Genomic DNA, 13,187 nt, shown 5'->3' on the forward strand with positions numbered 1-13,187 from the left:
GAAGATTGAGAACCGCTGCCTTAGATCAACCCTCAGGATTATAGGAGTCAGTTGTCCCCTATGGTTGCCGGAAAGCCTGACCTCATTGGAGGAGTGATGGATCTGTAGCACTGGCCTTCAGGAGAGAGATGTGAGTGTTGTAGGTGTGACCAGCTACCGACCAGCGTGTGCACTTGGAGTGAGGCCTTGAGGGTCGGTGTGTACCTGCTCATAATGGGACCGAAGTCATCTGACCTCTCACCCTGTAAGCCTTAGGCTCTAATTGCTGAAAGGTGACCACAGATAAAGTATGTAGTAAAAACACTAATGCTTTCTCAGTCTCAGTGGTGCCCTCTGGTGTCACCCTAAAGCTAAGACTCGCTTCAGGAGCCTGTGTCACCACTGCTGGACACTGGAACGACTCATTCCATAGCACCTTTGAAATCCTGTTCTGTAGAACTGTCTCTCTCCCACTGATCACTCCTGGAGGTAGAGTTACAGGTAGTTGTAACAAAAATAAAAGGAAATGTAAAACAAAAACAAAAACAAACAAAAAAAACCACGTTTTTGTTTGTTTTTTTTTTCCCCCTGAAATCTAGAGTAAAATTCTACATGGTTCAAGACATCCTACAGGCTGTAAAATACAGTTTAATTAGAGTGCCATTTTTTTTGTTCAAATGATTTTAATTATTGGAATGCACAGAAATTTATATAAAGGTTGTTTTTCTTTGTTTTGGTTTTGGGTTTTTTGTTTTTGTTTTGTTTTGTTTTTGTTTCTCAAGACAGGGTTTCTCAGTGTAACAGCCCTGGTTGTCCTGGAACTCGATCTGTAGACCAGGCTGGCCTCGAACTCATAAGAGTTCTACCTGCCTCTGCCTCCCGAATTCTGGGTTAAAGCCATGTGCCACTATGCTCACTTTTATAAATAGAATGTTTTCAGAGCAAAAATGTACCCATTTAAGATTATTGCCATGCTGCATTAACAAAAGAATTTGAATATTCATAAGCCATTCTTCATTGAACAATGTTTATGAACACTATGTTCACTGAAAGAGATTTCTAATCTCCCCCACTCACATTTCCTTGTGTGAGGATGTGTGGTATATGTCCATGCTTGTGCAGGTGCATGTACCTCTGTATGCGCATGTGAAGGCCAGAGGTCAACATCGGGTGTCTTCTCTCACTATCTTACTTTTGGAGGTACTGAACCTGAGCTCACAGGTTGTCTAGACTGTCTAGCTAGCAAGGCTCTGGAACCTTCCTAAGCCCACCTTTTAGTGCTAGGATTACAAGTGTGCACCACCGCAACCAGCTTTTTACCTTGGTGCTGGGGACCCAAATCCAGGTCCTCCAGCTTGTACAGAGAGTGTTTACCCACTAAGCCACCTCCCCAGGACCACACTTCCTTTTGAGTAAACTTTTTTTTTTTCTTTTGAGACAGGGTTTCTCTGTGTAGTCCTGGCTGTCTTGGAACTCATTCTATAGACCAGGCTGGCCTCAAACTCACAGAGACCAGCCTGCTTCTGCCTCCTGAGTGCTGGGATTAAAGGCGTGTGCCACCACCATGCCTGGCTGAGTAAACTTTTTAATACAAAAAAAAAATGTATTTTATTGCACCTTCCTTTTTAATCTCATTTTTTTTTTAGTTTGTATAAAAATATGACACTTCATACATGTCCACGGCTAGCCTTGCTCAGACTTGCTCCTTCCTAACCTTTCCTTGCTCCTGACTCCTCCTGTCAGCCCTGTCCCTCCCCTTTCACGTACTGCATCTTCTTCGTCAGGTAACTGCCCACGGAAGCTCCATTTGTAAGTGTTCTGTCAGAAGCTGAATCCACAGGGGTTAGTCCTGTAAGAAAGGGAAGCTATTTACTCAACTAGTGCTTCCTCCGAGAACCAATCACGTGCTCTTCAAGCTCCGTAGTTCTGGTTTCAGAAGAAACACTATTTATGTCTCATCCACAGGAAGTCTTCCATAGGAAGTCAGGGTGTGAGTGGGGAAGCTCCGCCTACCAGGGAACAGTTCTAACTCCATCAGTGATGACATCAGCATTAGCTAGAAAGGGCTTGTAACCCACAGGCTTAGACCCTGTAAAGTGTCCACATTCCAGTTTAGCTGAGTAATAATCAGTCAAAAGCAAACAGACTTAGGATGTGCTCAGACCTTTTAGAAACATGTTGAAGAGACTCCCTTTGACCGATAGCACAAAGCCCAAGACGGAACTGACATTTCACACGTCAGAAAAACATAATAAAACCCATCCTTTGCAGCTGGTTGGTAGTGGCGCACACCTTTAATCCCAGCACTCGGGAGGCAGAGGCAGGCGGATCTCTGTGAGTTTGAGGCCAGCCTGGTCTACAGAATGAGTTTCAGGACAGCCAGGGCTACACAGAGAAATCCTGTCTCAAAAAGCCAAAAAACAAAAACCATCCTCTTCCCAAGTGCATCTTCAACACCCTTTCAACCCCAGGAGATGCGCTGTAGGTCTTTGCTATGTCCTGTAGTAAGAACTTCTTGGGCTTCCCTGAGTCCCAGGGCACAAATTTCTTCCCTGCTATGCCAACTGTTTCCCCAGGGTCTGGCCCAATATGCATTTGAAGCAAGTAAGAGAGATCATGGTTTTGCAGGAAAATGTTCCTCCTTGTTATTTATGAGGTATTTCACAGGAGTGTCAAGTGTTTATTGCTATGTATATTACAGGTGGTGAAGTATATGCTGTCAGTATTCTAGGTTTGTGCTCAGGGCTCAGGACCCTGATAGAGTTCACTAAAAGAAGCAAACATTGGCTATGCTTTAACCTACATTTATCCCTAGCCTCCCATCCCCAGGATGTCTAGACTGTGTTTAAACATATCTTCCTTTGAGTTCACATTTACATTCTAACCTTGAAAATGACTGCTTTGTTCTTTTTAGGTGTGAACCCCAAGAATGTGTCTTTGGTAGCCAGTGGCAAGGATATAAACTCACATGCTTGGAACAATCAACTGTTTCCCAAGTCATTGGGATCCATGGGGGCGGATCTTGCTTTCAAGAGGAATAATGCAGGTAACAGATACATGCAACCTATCAATGTCCGATGTTTGGTTGTAACTATACCACAGGCATTTTTGTCCAGTGGAGATTGTGTGACCCTAGGGGATAACAGGGTACGCAAAATTATTCAAATCATTCTTGAGCACCGATGGTTTTCAGTTTGTCAGCCCCTCATCCAGGGTCCTTCCTAAGTGGCTCCGCAGCCACATGTTAGTTCCCCCACTTCACAAATGGAAAAGACTTCTCCTTGGCTAAGTTGAATAAAACTGTTCAAGGTCCCAGTCAAAGGGACAGTTGGATATGTTGAAAAAGGAGGTAACCCTCATGAATGGGGAGCTAATCCTTATGAAAGCTGGATGGCTGCTGGGAAGATCTAGAGTTTGAGGCCATCCTGGGCTACACAGAGAACACATTACCTTCTCCTCCAAAGTCTAGGGGTTTCTAGTCTTTAGCATTTAGAAAATTAAAAGAGAACATCATTGAACTGTTTGCTGACGATGAATTAGAAACCATTGTCATAAAGCACTACAAATTATGGTCTATAAATCTCCAGTGCAGAGAAGAGTAACAAAATGATTCTCAGCAAAGTCTTCCCATCAACAAGGTTTCCCCAGGCTTCTGTCTGTAAAAGTGAAAATCAAGACAAGAGAAAAGAGCTAGGGTTGAGCTTCACCTGCTCCTCTAACACTCACTCACTTCCTGGAACACAGACAACTTAAAAGAGCGCAACTCATTAAACTGTGCTCCCAACAATATTTACCTCCCATGCCTAGTAATCAAAATGTATAATATTTATCTTTTTTATTAGTTGTATGCAATGAACCATTATAATTTAACAATATAGAAAATGTATTTACTATGGTTACAGATATCTACATTTTTTTTCTAACATACACAGTTTTTGAGTGATGGGTTTATACTTTTAAGCTGAAAGTTCTATTTGGATAAATCTGGAAGCTAAAGTATGATTTAGGGGTAAGAGATGAATGTGAAATTTTCACCCATGAAAAGGTGCTAGCTCATGGGCTTTTCCATCAGTGTTGATGGACTTTTACTCATTATGACATTTAGATTTCATTTAAAAGAGAGATAAAATTGGTTTTATAATGTCCATGATGATGATGAAAAATTTTAGATATCAACTGAAAAGTGTTGAAGTATTGAGTTCTTAAAAATGTGAATAGTAGGGTTTCTATTGCTGTGAAGAGACACCGTGACCATGGCAACTCTTATAAAGCAAAAACATTTCATTGTGGTGGCTTACGTCTTCAGACGTTCAGTCCGTTATCATCAAGGTGCTGAGCATGGCGGTGTACAGACAGACATGGTGCTGGTTACATCTTGATATGCAGGCAACAGGAAGTAGACTGTGACACTGGGAGTAGCTTGACCATTGGAGACCTCAAAGTCCCCCTACACGCACACAGTGACACACTTCCTCCAACAAGGCCAGGCCTATTTCAACAAAGCCACATCTCCGATAGTGCAATTCCCTATGTGATGATGGAGGCCAATTACATTCAAACTACCACAACAGGTCAGAAAAGTTTGATGATGGTGGTTACAGCACATGAACTGTCTAGTAACACTCTGATGTCACATCAACACCCTGGACTTGTTCACATAAAACTCTGCTCTCACTTCAAATGAAGGAAGAGTTAGTTTATTCTTGAGCCACATAGGAGTAACCATGGCTGGAAAACAAATTCAGGTTGCCTTGGGTAACATGTTCCAACCTAAAAGTGTTACATGAGATTTTATCAGTTATAGAAGAAATTCATAAGTCAAGGCATTTGCCAAATACATTGATGGGAACAGCGTGTGTGTGTGTGTGTGTGTGTGTGTGTGTGTGTGTGTGTGTGTGTGTCTGTCTGTCTGTCTGTGTCAGTCTGTCTGTCTGTGTCAGTCTGTCTGTCTGTCTGTGTGGCGGCAGTTGAGGCGGGGGACAGAACTCTGCAGTAAGTCTCACATGCTATCGATGACATCTTAGCTTTGGGGTTGGTAGACACCTGTGATCTGGGAAGAATACATTTTATAGGTTTTGTTAAGTTCAAAGGATGTTAGGTCAGACACTGGGGGTGAGCAATAAATGGCTTTTAAATGGACTAAAAAAAGACAAAGATCATTGGCTCTGGATTGTAACATTCTAACTCTCCACAATCTAGAAGTTCTAGTCAGTCCACCCGCATGGTAGACTCCTTGCCATAAGTGTGGTTTGGGTTTCCAGTTTGGGAGGAACTTTAGTTTACAGACTTCTGACAAGTTCTTCAGACCCTCTAAGAACTCAGCTTGTCCATTTAACAAGGCTGGAGCACCAGACTACACCTCTGTCATCCAATTATTTCATCTCAGCTATTTCCAGAGGATATTTCTAGAGGCTGTGAGTTATAGAGATCGGTTCAAATGATGGTGCCATGATTTTGATGTTGTAATTAACAGTCAGCAGCAGCACAGGGAAGCTGTCGCAGCACGTGGAGACATTTCTCATTGTAGAGCTCTTTCTGGATCTTTCCACTAACCATCTAACCCATTTTCCCTCTGCTCTCCTTTAACACTCTCCTGCGGCTCTTTCTCTCACCCACCTTCTTTTAGAAGAAAGCATAATTAAACCGATTGAAAAACTGTCATGCACTGAAAAGTCTGCTGAGGAGCTAGAGGACCCACAAGGTAACTTCTGGGCACTGTAGATGAGCTGACTGCTTTGAATCACCGGTTCTCAGCCTCAGACCCATTCCTCTCACAGGAGGCCAAGGTGACCTGCTTCAGTCAGGTCAGGGCTGGTGGGAAGAGCAGCTTTTTCCGAGCCGTGCAGAGTGTCTTCCTCCCTATCAAAATGCTCCATGCCTGCCTTCCCAATTATGCCATAAATTAGTTATGGCAACTTCTAGAAATCACAAAAATCACTCTATTGAAGGTAGAGAAGAATTTCTTGTTTTGTGACTAAATACTCCAAGGATTTTGAAAACAAATTCTGGTGTTCCTTTTCTTACACATCCATAATCACCGCAAAGAATGGTGGATTTTGGGGTGGGGGTGACATTCATGGTTTCTACAACAAATGCCAATGACTAGCTTCCAGCCTAAAAACTCTCCAGTCTAACATCCAATGCTGCTGCAAACAGACACCTTACATAATAATCCAAAAGAACTTAAGAATTGATTGCCAGGCCTGTCTATTCCTAATAAAGTCTTGGTAATAAGACACCATTGTTTAGCTGCCCAGCGCATGGCTTCTAGTAGCTGCCTTGTTCCCATTGTACTGTTTTATTTTTAGTTAGTTGTTTTAGCCAGTTTCTCCGTCTGCAGGATGGAAGAGATAATCTTTCCTTAGTTATCATTTCGTAGCTCTGCCTAGTGCTTATGTCATCCAGTAGTTCCTGCATTTGCCGTGGTGAAGAGGAGGTGAGCAAGGGATGTGAGCGTGGCTTTGAACTTCCTTCCAAGTCTTTTGAGGCTTTGGGGGACCTAGCTCAGCTTGTCTAACATACATGAAGCTGCGGGTTCAGGCCCCAGCACGTTGTAATTCAAGTCTGGTGGCATACCCCTGTAATCCCAGCACTCAGGAGAGTAGAAGCAGGAGGATCAGAAGTTCAAGGTCATCCTCAGGTACACCGTATCAGGCCAACCTTTGGAAGTAACAGGATGGATTAGTGAGAACTGGGGGTGAGAAGGCTGCTCAGTGTAGGCCACTGTACTTGCATAAATGCATTAGTGTTAAAAGTTGTACAGATGCAACAGTCGCAGGACTGACGACACATCCTCTGGATGTCACTCATCTCCAAGCCAACGTCTTCATTCGGGCCTGAATATCCTCCTCTACACCTCCTTCCCCCAACAATTCTCCTCCCAGATTGCTAATGCTAATATTGCTAATATCCAGTCACCTAGGCTACAAACACAGAGGCTCTAGCCCCTCCTCCTACCCCCTTCCCGCTCCCCCCCCTCTGCCCCCCCCACACACACCATTAAGAACTGGTGTCATCCGAAAGCCTAGTGTGTTCAGGGTTCAGATCCCGGCTCGGTTCTTTACCAGCTGTGGGAGCTCAGGCAAGTCATTCACTACCAGTACCACAGGGGTATCAAAACAGTGCTTCTGGCCTGTTCCAGGGACAGAGTGAGAGTTTCTGTGACTGGCGTAGCATGGTGCCTAGAACACAGTAGCTTGTAAACCAGTATTTTGAAGTAAGAAGGGTAGTATTCAAAGTCACTCTACAGCACCTTAAAAGCCTCCTTCTCGCCCAAACCCCTGATGCATCAGCAGGAAACCTTGGAAGCTACACCACTTACAACCAGACAGGATACATGCCTTCCTTTCTCAAGAAAGAAGTGGGGTCTGCTGGCCAGAGGATCCACTTGGCACCTCTTGGTGCAACGGCTTCGGGTAAGAGCGATCTCCTGCTGCAGCCTGAGATTTCGTCCCGGAAGAGGCTTGCCCTTCTAAGATTAGGAGGTCCTAGGAGGTCCGGCTTCTTGAGTGAAGACATTGAAATTAGTCTCTCACACTTCAAAGTGGTTCCCTTCCCACAGTAGTTTGTGCCTAGGGCTTGGCCCCAGAAGAGACCCCAGGGAGCTCAGCATTGAGAAAGGAAGGGCATTGGGGATTTAGCTCAGTGTTAGAGTGCTAGCAAGCGCAAGGCCCTGGGTTCGGTCCTCAGCTCTGAAAGAGAGAGGGGGCGGGCACAGAGCCCTGTGAGGAGAGGGGCAGTGAAAGAGGAGGGCTCAGAAGCGCAGCAAAGGAGCAGCTAGTGAGGCAGAGGAGCCTGAAGTGCCCAGCACTGCCCTGGGGCTATGGCGACCAGACAGCAGCAGGACACAGCAGCGTCCAGCAGTGACGCAAGACAGGCTGTGACAAAAATACAATTCGTACACCTAGTGATTTCAAGAGCGGTCTAGAGTGAATGGCGTGGGTACCATGCTCACCCTTGCCTTCGAGGATGAGGAAGCTGACATCTGGTAATGTTACCCGAGGCCACAGAACTAGTAGAGCCAGGGAAGACACACACTAGCTGATCTCCTGCTAAGAGTGAGATGTGAGAAGATGTTTTCTTGAGAGCTTTCTGCCTGATGCTCATATACAGCAAAATCTTGACACATACGGTTTACTTGTGAGTTATCCTGCGGTGCTGTCTCGGGGGTTCTGCTTCAGAGGGGCGATCCGTGACATAGCCCCCCCACCCCACCCCAGGCTTTCGTTAAAAGAAGCAATATCAGATGGCAGGACGGTTGTTCCCTCCGCCTCTGAGGTCATGGTCAGCTGGGGTCGGCTTGTGCTCTAACAGCACAAGGCATGAAGACCACATGCAGAGGTGTGCTCCTGAAGTAAAGGGTGACAAGCCAGACACAGTGGTATTTGTCTCTAATTCCAGTACGCGGGAGGCTGAGGCAGGAGGATCTGAAGCCTTTCTGGGCTGTGTAGTAAGAGAGAGAAGAGAGATTGGAAGTGTTGGTTCTGAGCCTCCCAGATCTGATGACGAATAACATTCTCTAAATTATTTGAATTTAAAATAGATACCTCGGTGAAGCATCTAAAATGAAGAGCAAAGCAGATGATCAAAAGTTTGGTTTAGGATTCCTTGTTATTCCTAAGTCCAAATGCTCTCTCGCTGCCCGGCCAGGCCCTCACGCTGCGATGGCCGCTTAGATTTGCCCACCTTTTACAGGACAAACCACCGAGGCAGCCAGAAAGAGGGAAAGCAGGGGCAACAGGTCGCTTCTACCTGTTCTCACAGGAGGCTGCTTCCACAGGCGCTCATTCGCTTTATCTGTCCCAAACAAAATGATTGTTCCAATGTCTGTCTTCTAAAACAATATGCACCCATGTAGGCAAGTACATTATAGACAATGTGGATTTTAGGAAGCCTCAGAAGTTTTAGGCCAGTTTTACAGTGAGTCATTTATCGTGACTAAACATCCATTTTTAATATCAAAAGCAAAACGTGATGTTTAGAAGTACTTCGCTATCTGGGTACTCACTTTTAGAAACTGAGAGTGGGTCTTTTTATTTAAAAAATTAAAAATAAAAATGAAGCTACGTACGGCTTTTCTGTATCCAGTCTTGAGATTGCCATGCATATTCCTGCTTTCCCTTTTTAAGTAAATTGCTCTCATAACTCTTCATCTCTTCGTTTACTCTGCTTATCAGATTTCCCTCGAGGTGGTGATAGGAAGAGAGGCAAAAAAAAGAAGTAAACATTGCTCCCTCCCAAGTGCTGCATGCAACCCATTAGGAAAACACTGCCACCAGGTCATTACCGTATTTACTCGACTATTCTCTCCCCCTCATAACTTCCCTCTGCCCTCCTTCCTCACCCTCAAGTTTTAGAAGAAAAAAAAAATCAAACTAATGTCTTCATATTCTCCCATTTAACCTCTCCTTTCAAAGCCCCTAGTATTTCATCATCCCCTGCCTGACAGTAGCAAGACCAGAGGGTGGCCTGTGTAGGCAGCCACCCACCGAAACCACAGGGCGGGGTGATTTTCCTGAGGAGTCTCTTTGATTTGCCCCAGATAGAGAGGGCAGCACAGATCCAGGAAGTGATTCCATCCAAGTTGAGCTTGGGGAGTTCACTGGGGTAACCCCCGCACCTGGACTGTTGAGAAGCCCACCGCAAGCATAGGTGAAGTCACAAAAGCCGGATCTCTGGGTTTCCTGCCCAACTAGCATCCGCCCGCCCCGCAACTCTTGCTTCCATGGCCTCTGAAGGGCCTGTGAGTCGGTTTCCCCGTGTTTCCTCAGCCTCTCCGAGCCTCCTCTCCACTACCCCTGCACGGGCTCTGTACTCCACTCATGGCTCCGTTTGGACCTGAGGCCACGTGTATTATTAGCTCACTACCTGAGATTTCCATAGTCCAACGGCTACAGCTATTTCTGGAAAACAGGGTGCCTTCACTGGCCCTTCTAGATACATAGCCCTGACTTTTGTTAGGCAGCTTATTCACTTTGAGCCCAGTAAGAGCAGTGTGAAGTGACCGGCCAGACCACTGACAGCATGCCCCTCCCCCCCACAACCCCAAATATAGCAGCCAGGATGCCAGTCTGGCCCAGAGCTTTGCTTATGTACATGGAGGTCAACACCTGTAGACCACAGGCTCATGTGGTTTCCTCCTTCACTCTCAACATCTCGGTGCAGTGTAAGAAAGGGTGGGAGACCAGGCCAGCGGATACACCATAGCTATGGAAGGTATGAAATGGCCCGGTGCATCTCAGCATTGACGCTGAGTTTACTCTGAGAGCATCAGGAGCTGCACAGTGTCAAAAGATAGGTAAATCCAGTGCAAAGACTGGTACCCTCCCCATGCAGGCTGCCCGTGAAGTCCGACGCAGCAGGAAGTGAGCAGGAACTGAAGATGACATTCTAGTCCCCTGGATAATGATTTATGCCTTGGTTCGTGGAGATCTTTAGCCAGTTTCAGCTTGTTCAGATATCAAATGTTTAACAAATTTTAAATCTCTCTCAAATCATGGACTAACATTGGACCAGCCTCTCTCACAAATCATTACAGTCAAATATATGAATAAAATAAGCTTTGTGCTTAAAGATTTGGGCACCTCTAAAAATTACTGGATACAGCCTAAGTTCAATTCCCATCACCCACATGGCTGTTCACAACTGCCTGTAACTCAGGTTCCACGGATTCAGACACCCCCTTCTGACCTTTCTGGGCATTGCACACACATGGTACGCGTACATATTTATATACAGGCAAAACACTCATACACATAAAACAAAAACAAATCTTTTAAAAAAGATTGCTCTTTAAGGGTTTGTGTTATCACCCATGGTTTTACCAATTAAAAAAAAACAAACAACATTTGTGAGGCTGGGTTATGGCTCACTGGTGGAGCTCTTGTCTATCTAGATGCACAATATCTGGCTTCTTTTCCTAGTACTAAAAAAAGAGAGAGAGAGGAAGAAAGGACAGGAGGGAGGGAGGAAGGAGGGAGGAAGGGACAGGGGAGAAAAAAGAAGAGAAAAAAAATGAGGGGCTGGAGAGATGGCTCAGCAGCATTGACTGCTCTTTCCAGAGGTCCTGAGTTCAATTCCCAGTAACCACATGGTGGCTCACAACCATCTATTATGAGATCTAATACCCTCTTCTGGTGTGCAGGCAAAACATACAGACAGAACACTGTATACATAATAAATAATATTTTTTAAAAAAAAAAAAGGAAAAAAAGAAAAGGAAATGATAGAGCCCAGTGTGATAGCACACACCTTTGATCCCAGGACTCAGGAGGCAGAGGCAAGAAGATCTCTGGGAGCTCTAGGACAGCCTGGTCTACATGGTGAATCCCAGGCCAGCCAGAGCTATATAGTAATATCTTTTTAAAAATATTAAGAGAAATCTAAATTCTAGACAGCACATTTTCACTCAAAAAAAAAAAATAATAAGACTACAGAACTTCATGTGTACAGCTCCATGAAGCCTGAGTTCCACACCCTTTTGAGTATGTCTTTAGTGCTGATACCATGTGTGAATGTTATTTAGGATGTAACCACGGTGTGAGATTAGTTACCACACTGAGTTCTGCTCACTAAGGAACCACAAATGTCTCCTGGCCATTTTACTCCCATTTAGCTATCTAAGAGTGGCAGCATCTGCATGACGTATCATTACACTCTGGAAAATTCTAGTAAATATCCGTGTAATACTCCACTAGAGTTTTTGCTTTAGCTAGCATGATGGTGAACACCTGTACTCAGTACTGGGAGAGGAAAGCTGAACTGACCTTGACCGAGGCCAGCCTGGGCTACATAGTGAGTTCCAGACCAGTCTGAGCTACATAGCAAAAACTTGCTCCCCGCCCCCCACAAAAAGAAAGAGAACTAAATGCAAGCCTTCACATTTGCTCCACAGCTTTCAAAGATAAATCCACACTTCCCTACAAAATGAAGATGAATGGCTTTATTTTGAATGCGATAACGAAATAAATGAAATTCTGATTTCTTTCAGAATACACCTGGAACACAAAAGCTAGCCGAGGCCAGTTTTCAGGACGAACTTACAATCCCACAGCAAAAAATCTCAATCTTGTGAACCGCACCCAGCCGGTCCCCTCGGTGCACGGGAGGACAGACTGGGTGGCGAAGTACGGAGGCCCCCGGTAGGAGGGGTGGAAACCCTGCAGCATTGCTCCGCAGAGGACTGTCAAGGCCTGATCCTGGGAGACGTCTACACAGTCCATTTCTACTGAGTTCCACAGGAAACACACGACCGTGGGTACCTCCGAGAGCAGAAGTCCGCTCCCATTTTCTTTCCGGGACATGCAATGCGTTCTCTTCACTCGTGGCCCGCAGAGCTGGTGCGGCGCCATGCTGAGACTTCCGAGCAGGATTTTACAGAGTATTGAATAAACTATTTGCCAAAGTATCAAGTATTTGATCTACAAATTCCTAGATAAGTACATAAGCTTTTAAGGATAGGACTCTGGGAAGTAAGGGCACAGAGTTTCATTCTTGCTTGCTGCCTATTAGCCTAGGCTGTTGAGGTTCTGGCCGCTGCAGAGACCAAATGGCCTGAGCAGTTTGTCTCCGCTCACTTAGCCCAGTGGGAGGCAAGCTTCTGGGCTGACTCGGCAGAGGCTCTGCCTTCCACCTTGGCAATGTCAGAAAGATACTAACTACCTTTTGGTTTTCTACATGTGGAACGACGAGATGGGTGAATGGGATCATCTTAGCAGTACATCTTAGCAGAAAATAAACTTCTCTCCAGCCTCTGGAGATCGGCAGAGGGTGCCAGTCTGATTTTAGCACCGTTGACAAACTGAACTCTCAAGATGACTGTGAGACTCTGTAGCTGAGTAAGTTCTCCATCAATCACGCCAGGGTTTCGTCATCTCTGAACCTGTATCTGACGCTTGTTCCTCTCACTCCCCAACTCCTGTCTCTGTGTTCCTACCAGACACAAAGGTGAAGTGTGCCAGCTGGTCCCCAGACAAACGCGTGCCGCTGCAGGTCACTTAACTGGGTTCCGACCTTCATGTTCCAGTCACAGGGCAAACACGCTCAGTTGCCATGGCAAGGTTTCATGTAGTCCACTGTTCTTAGTTTTTATTACTAAATTTTTTTAAAATAGATATTTTGAAGGTAGGGCTACTTTAAACCTGCCACTTGCTGGGCTGGACATGATTAGTACTGTACATTCTTTTGAAAGAATAATGTTATTGCCTGCT

At 45.2% G+C, this 13,187-nt stretch overlaps 1 protein-coding gene across 5 annotated transcripts in view; it reads left to right on the top strand.

Annotated features, from left to right (window-relative positions):
- Positions 1 to 12,385, top strand: part of Mak (male germ cell associated kinase) — a 50,409-nt gene extending 38,024 nt beyond the window's left edge. For 2 of the 5 annotated variants that reach the window (XM_037205781.1, XM_037205780.1), the window contains exons 12-14: positions 2,894 to 3,025; positions 7,272 to 7,394; positions 11,969 to 12,385. In XM_037205781.1, the coding sequence (XP_037061676.1) occupies positions 2,894 to 3,025; positions 7,272 to 7,394; positions 11,969 to 12,123 (410 nt within the window). In that variant the 3' untranslated portion in view covers positions 12,124 to 12,385. Of the gene's footprint in view, positions 1 to 2,893; positions 3,026 to 5,605; positions 5,681 to 7,271; positions 7,395 to 11,968 lie in introns of all 5 variants that reach the window. The other 3 variants (XM_037205785.1, XM_037205782.1, XM_037205783.1) reach the window with 3 other exon arrangements.
- The last annotated feature ends 802 nt before the right edge of the window (positions 12,386 to 13,187 follow it).

Source organism: Peromyscus leucopus, chromosome 5 (assembly GCF_004664715.2).
Source record: "Peromyscus leucopus breed LL Stock chromosome 5, UCI_PerLeu_2.1, whole genome shotgun sequence".
Lineage (NCBI taxonomy): Eukaryota > Metazoa > Chordata > Mammalia > Rodentia > Cricetidae > Peromyscus > Peromyscus leucopus.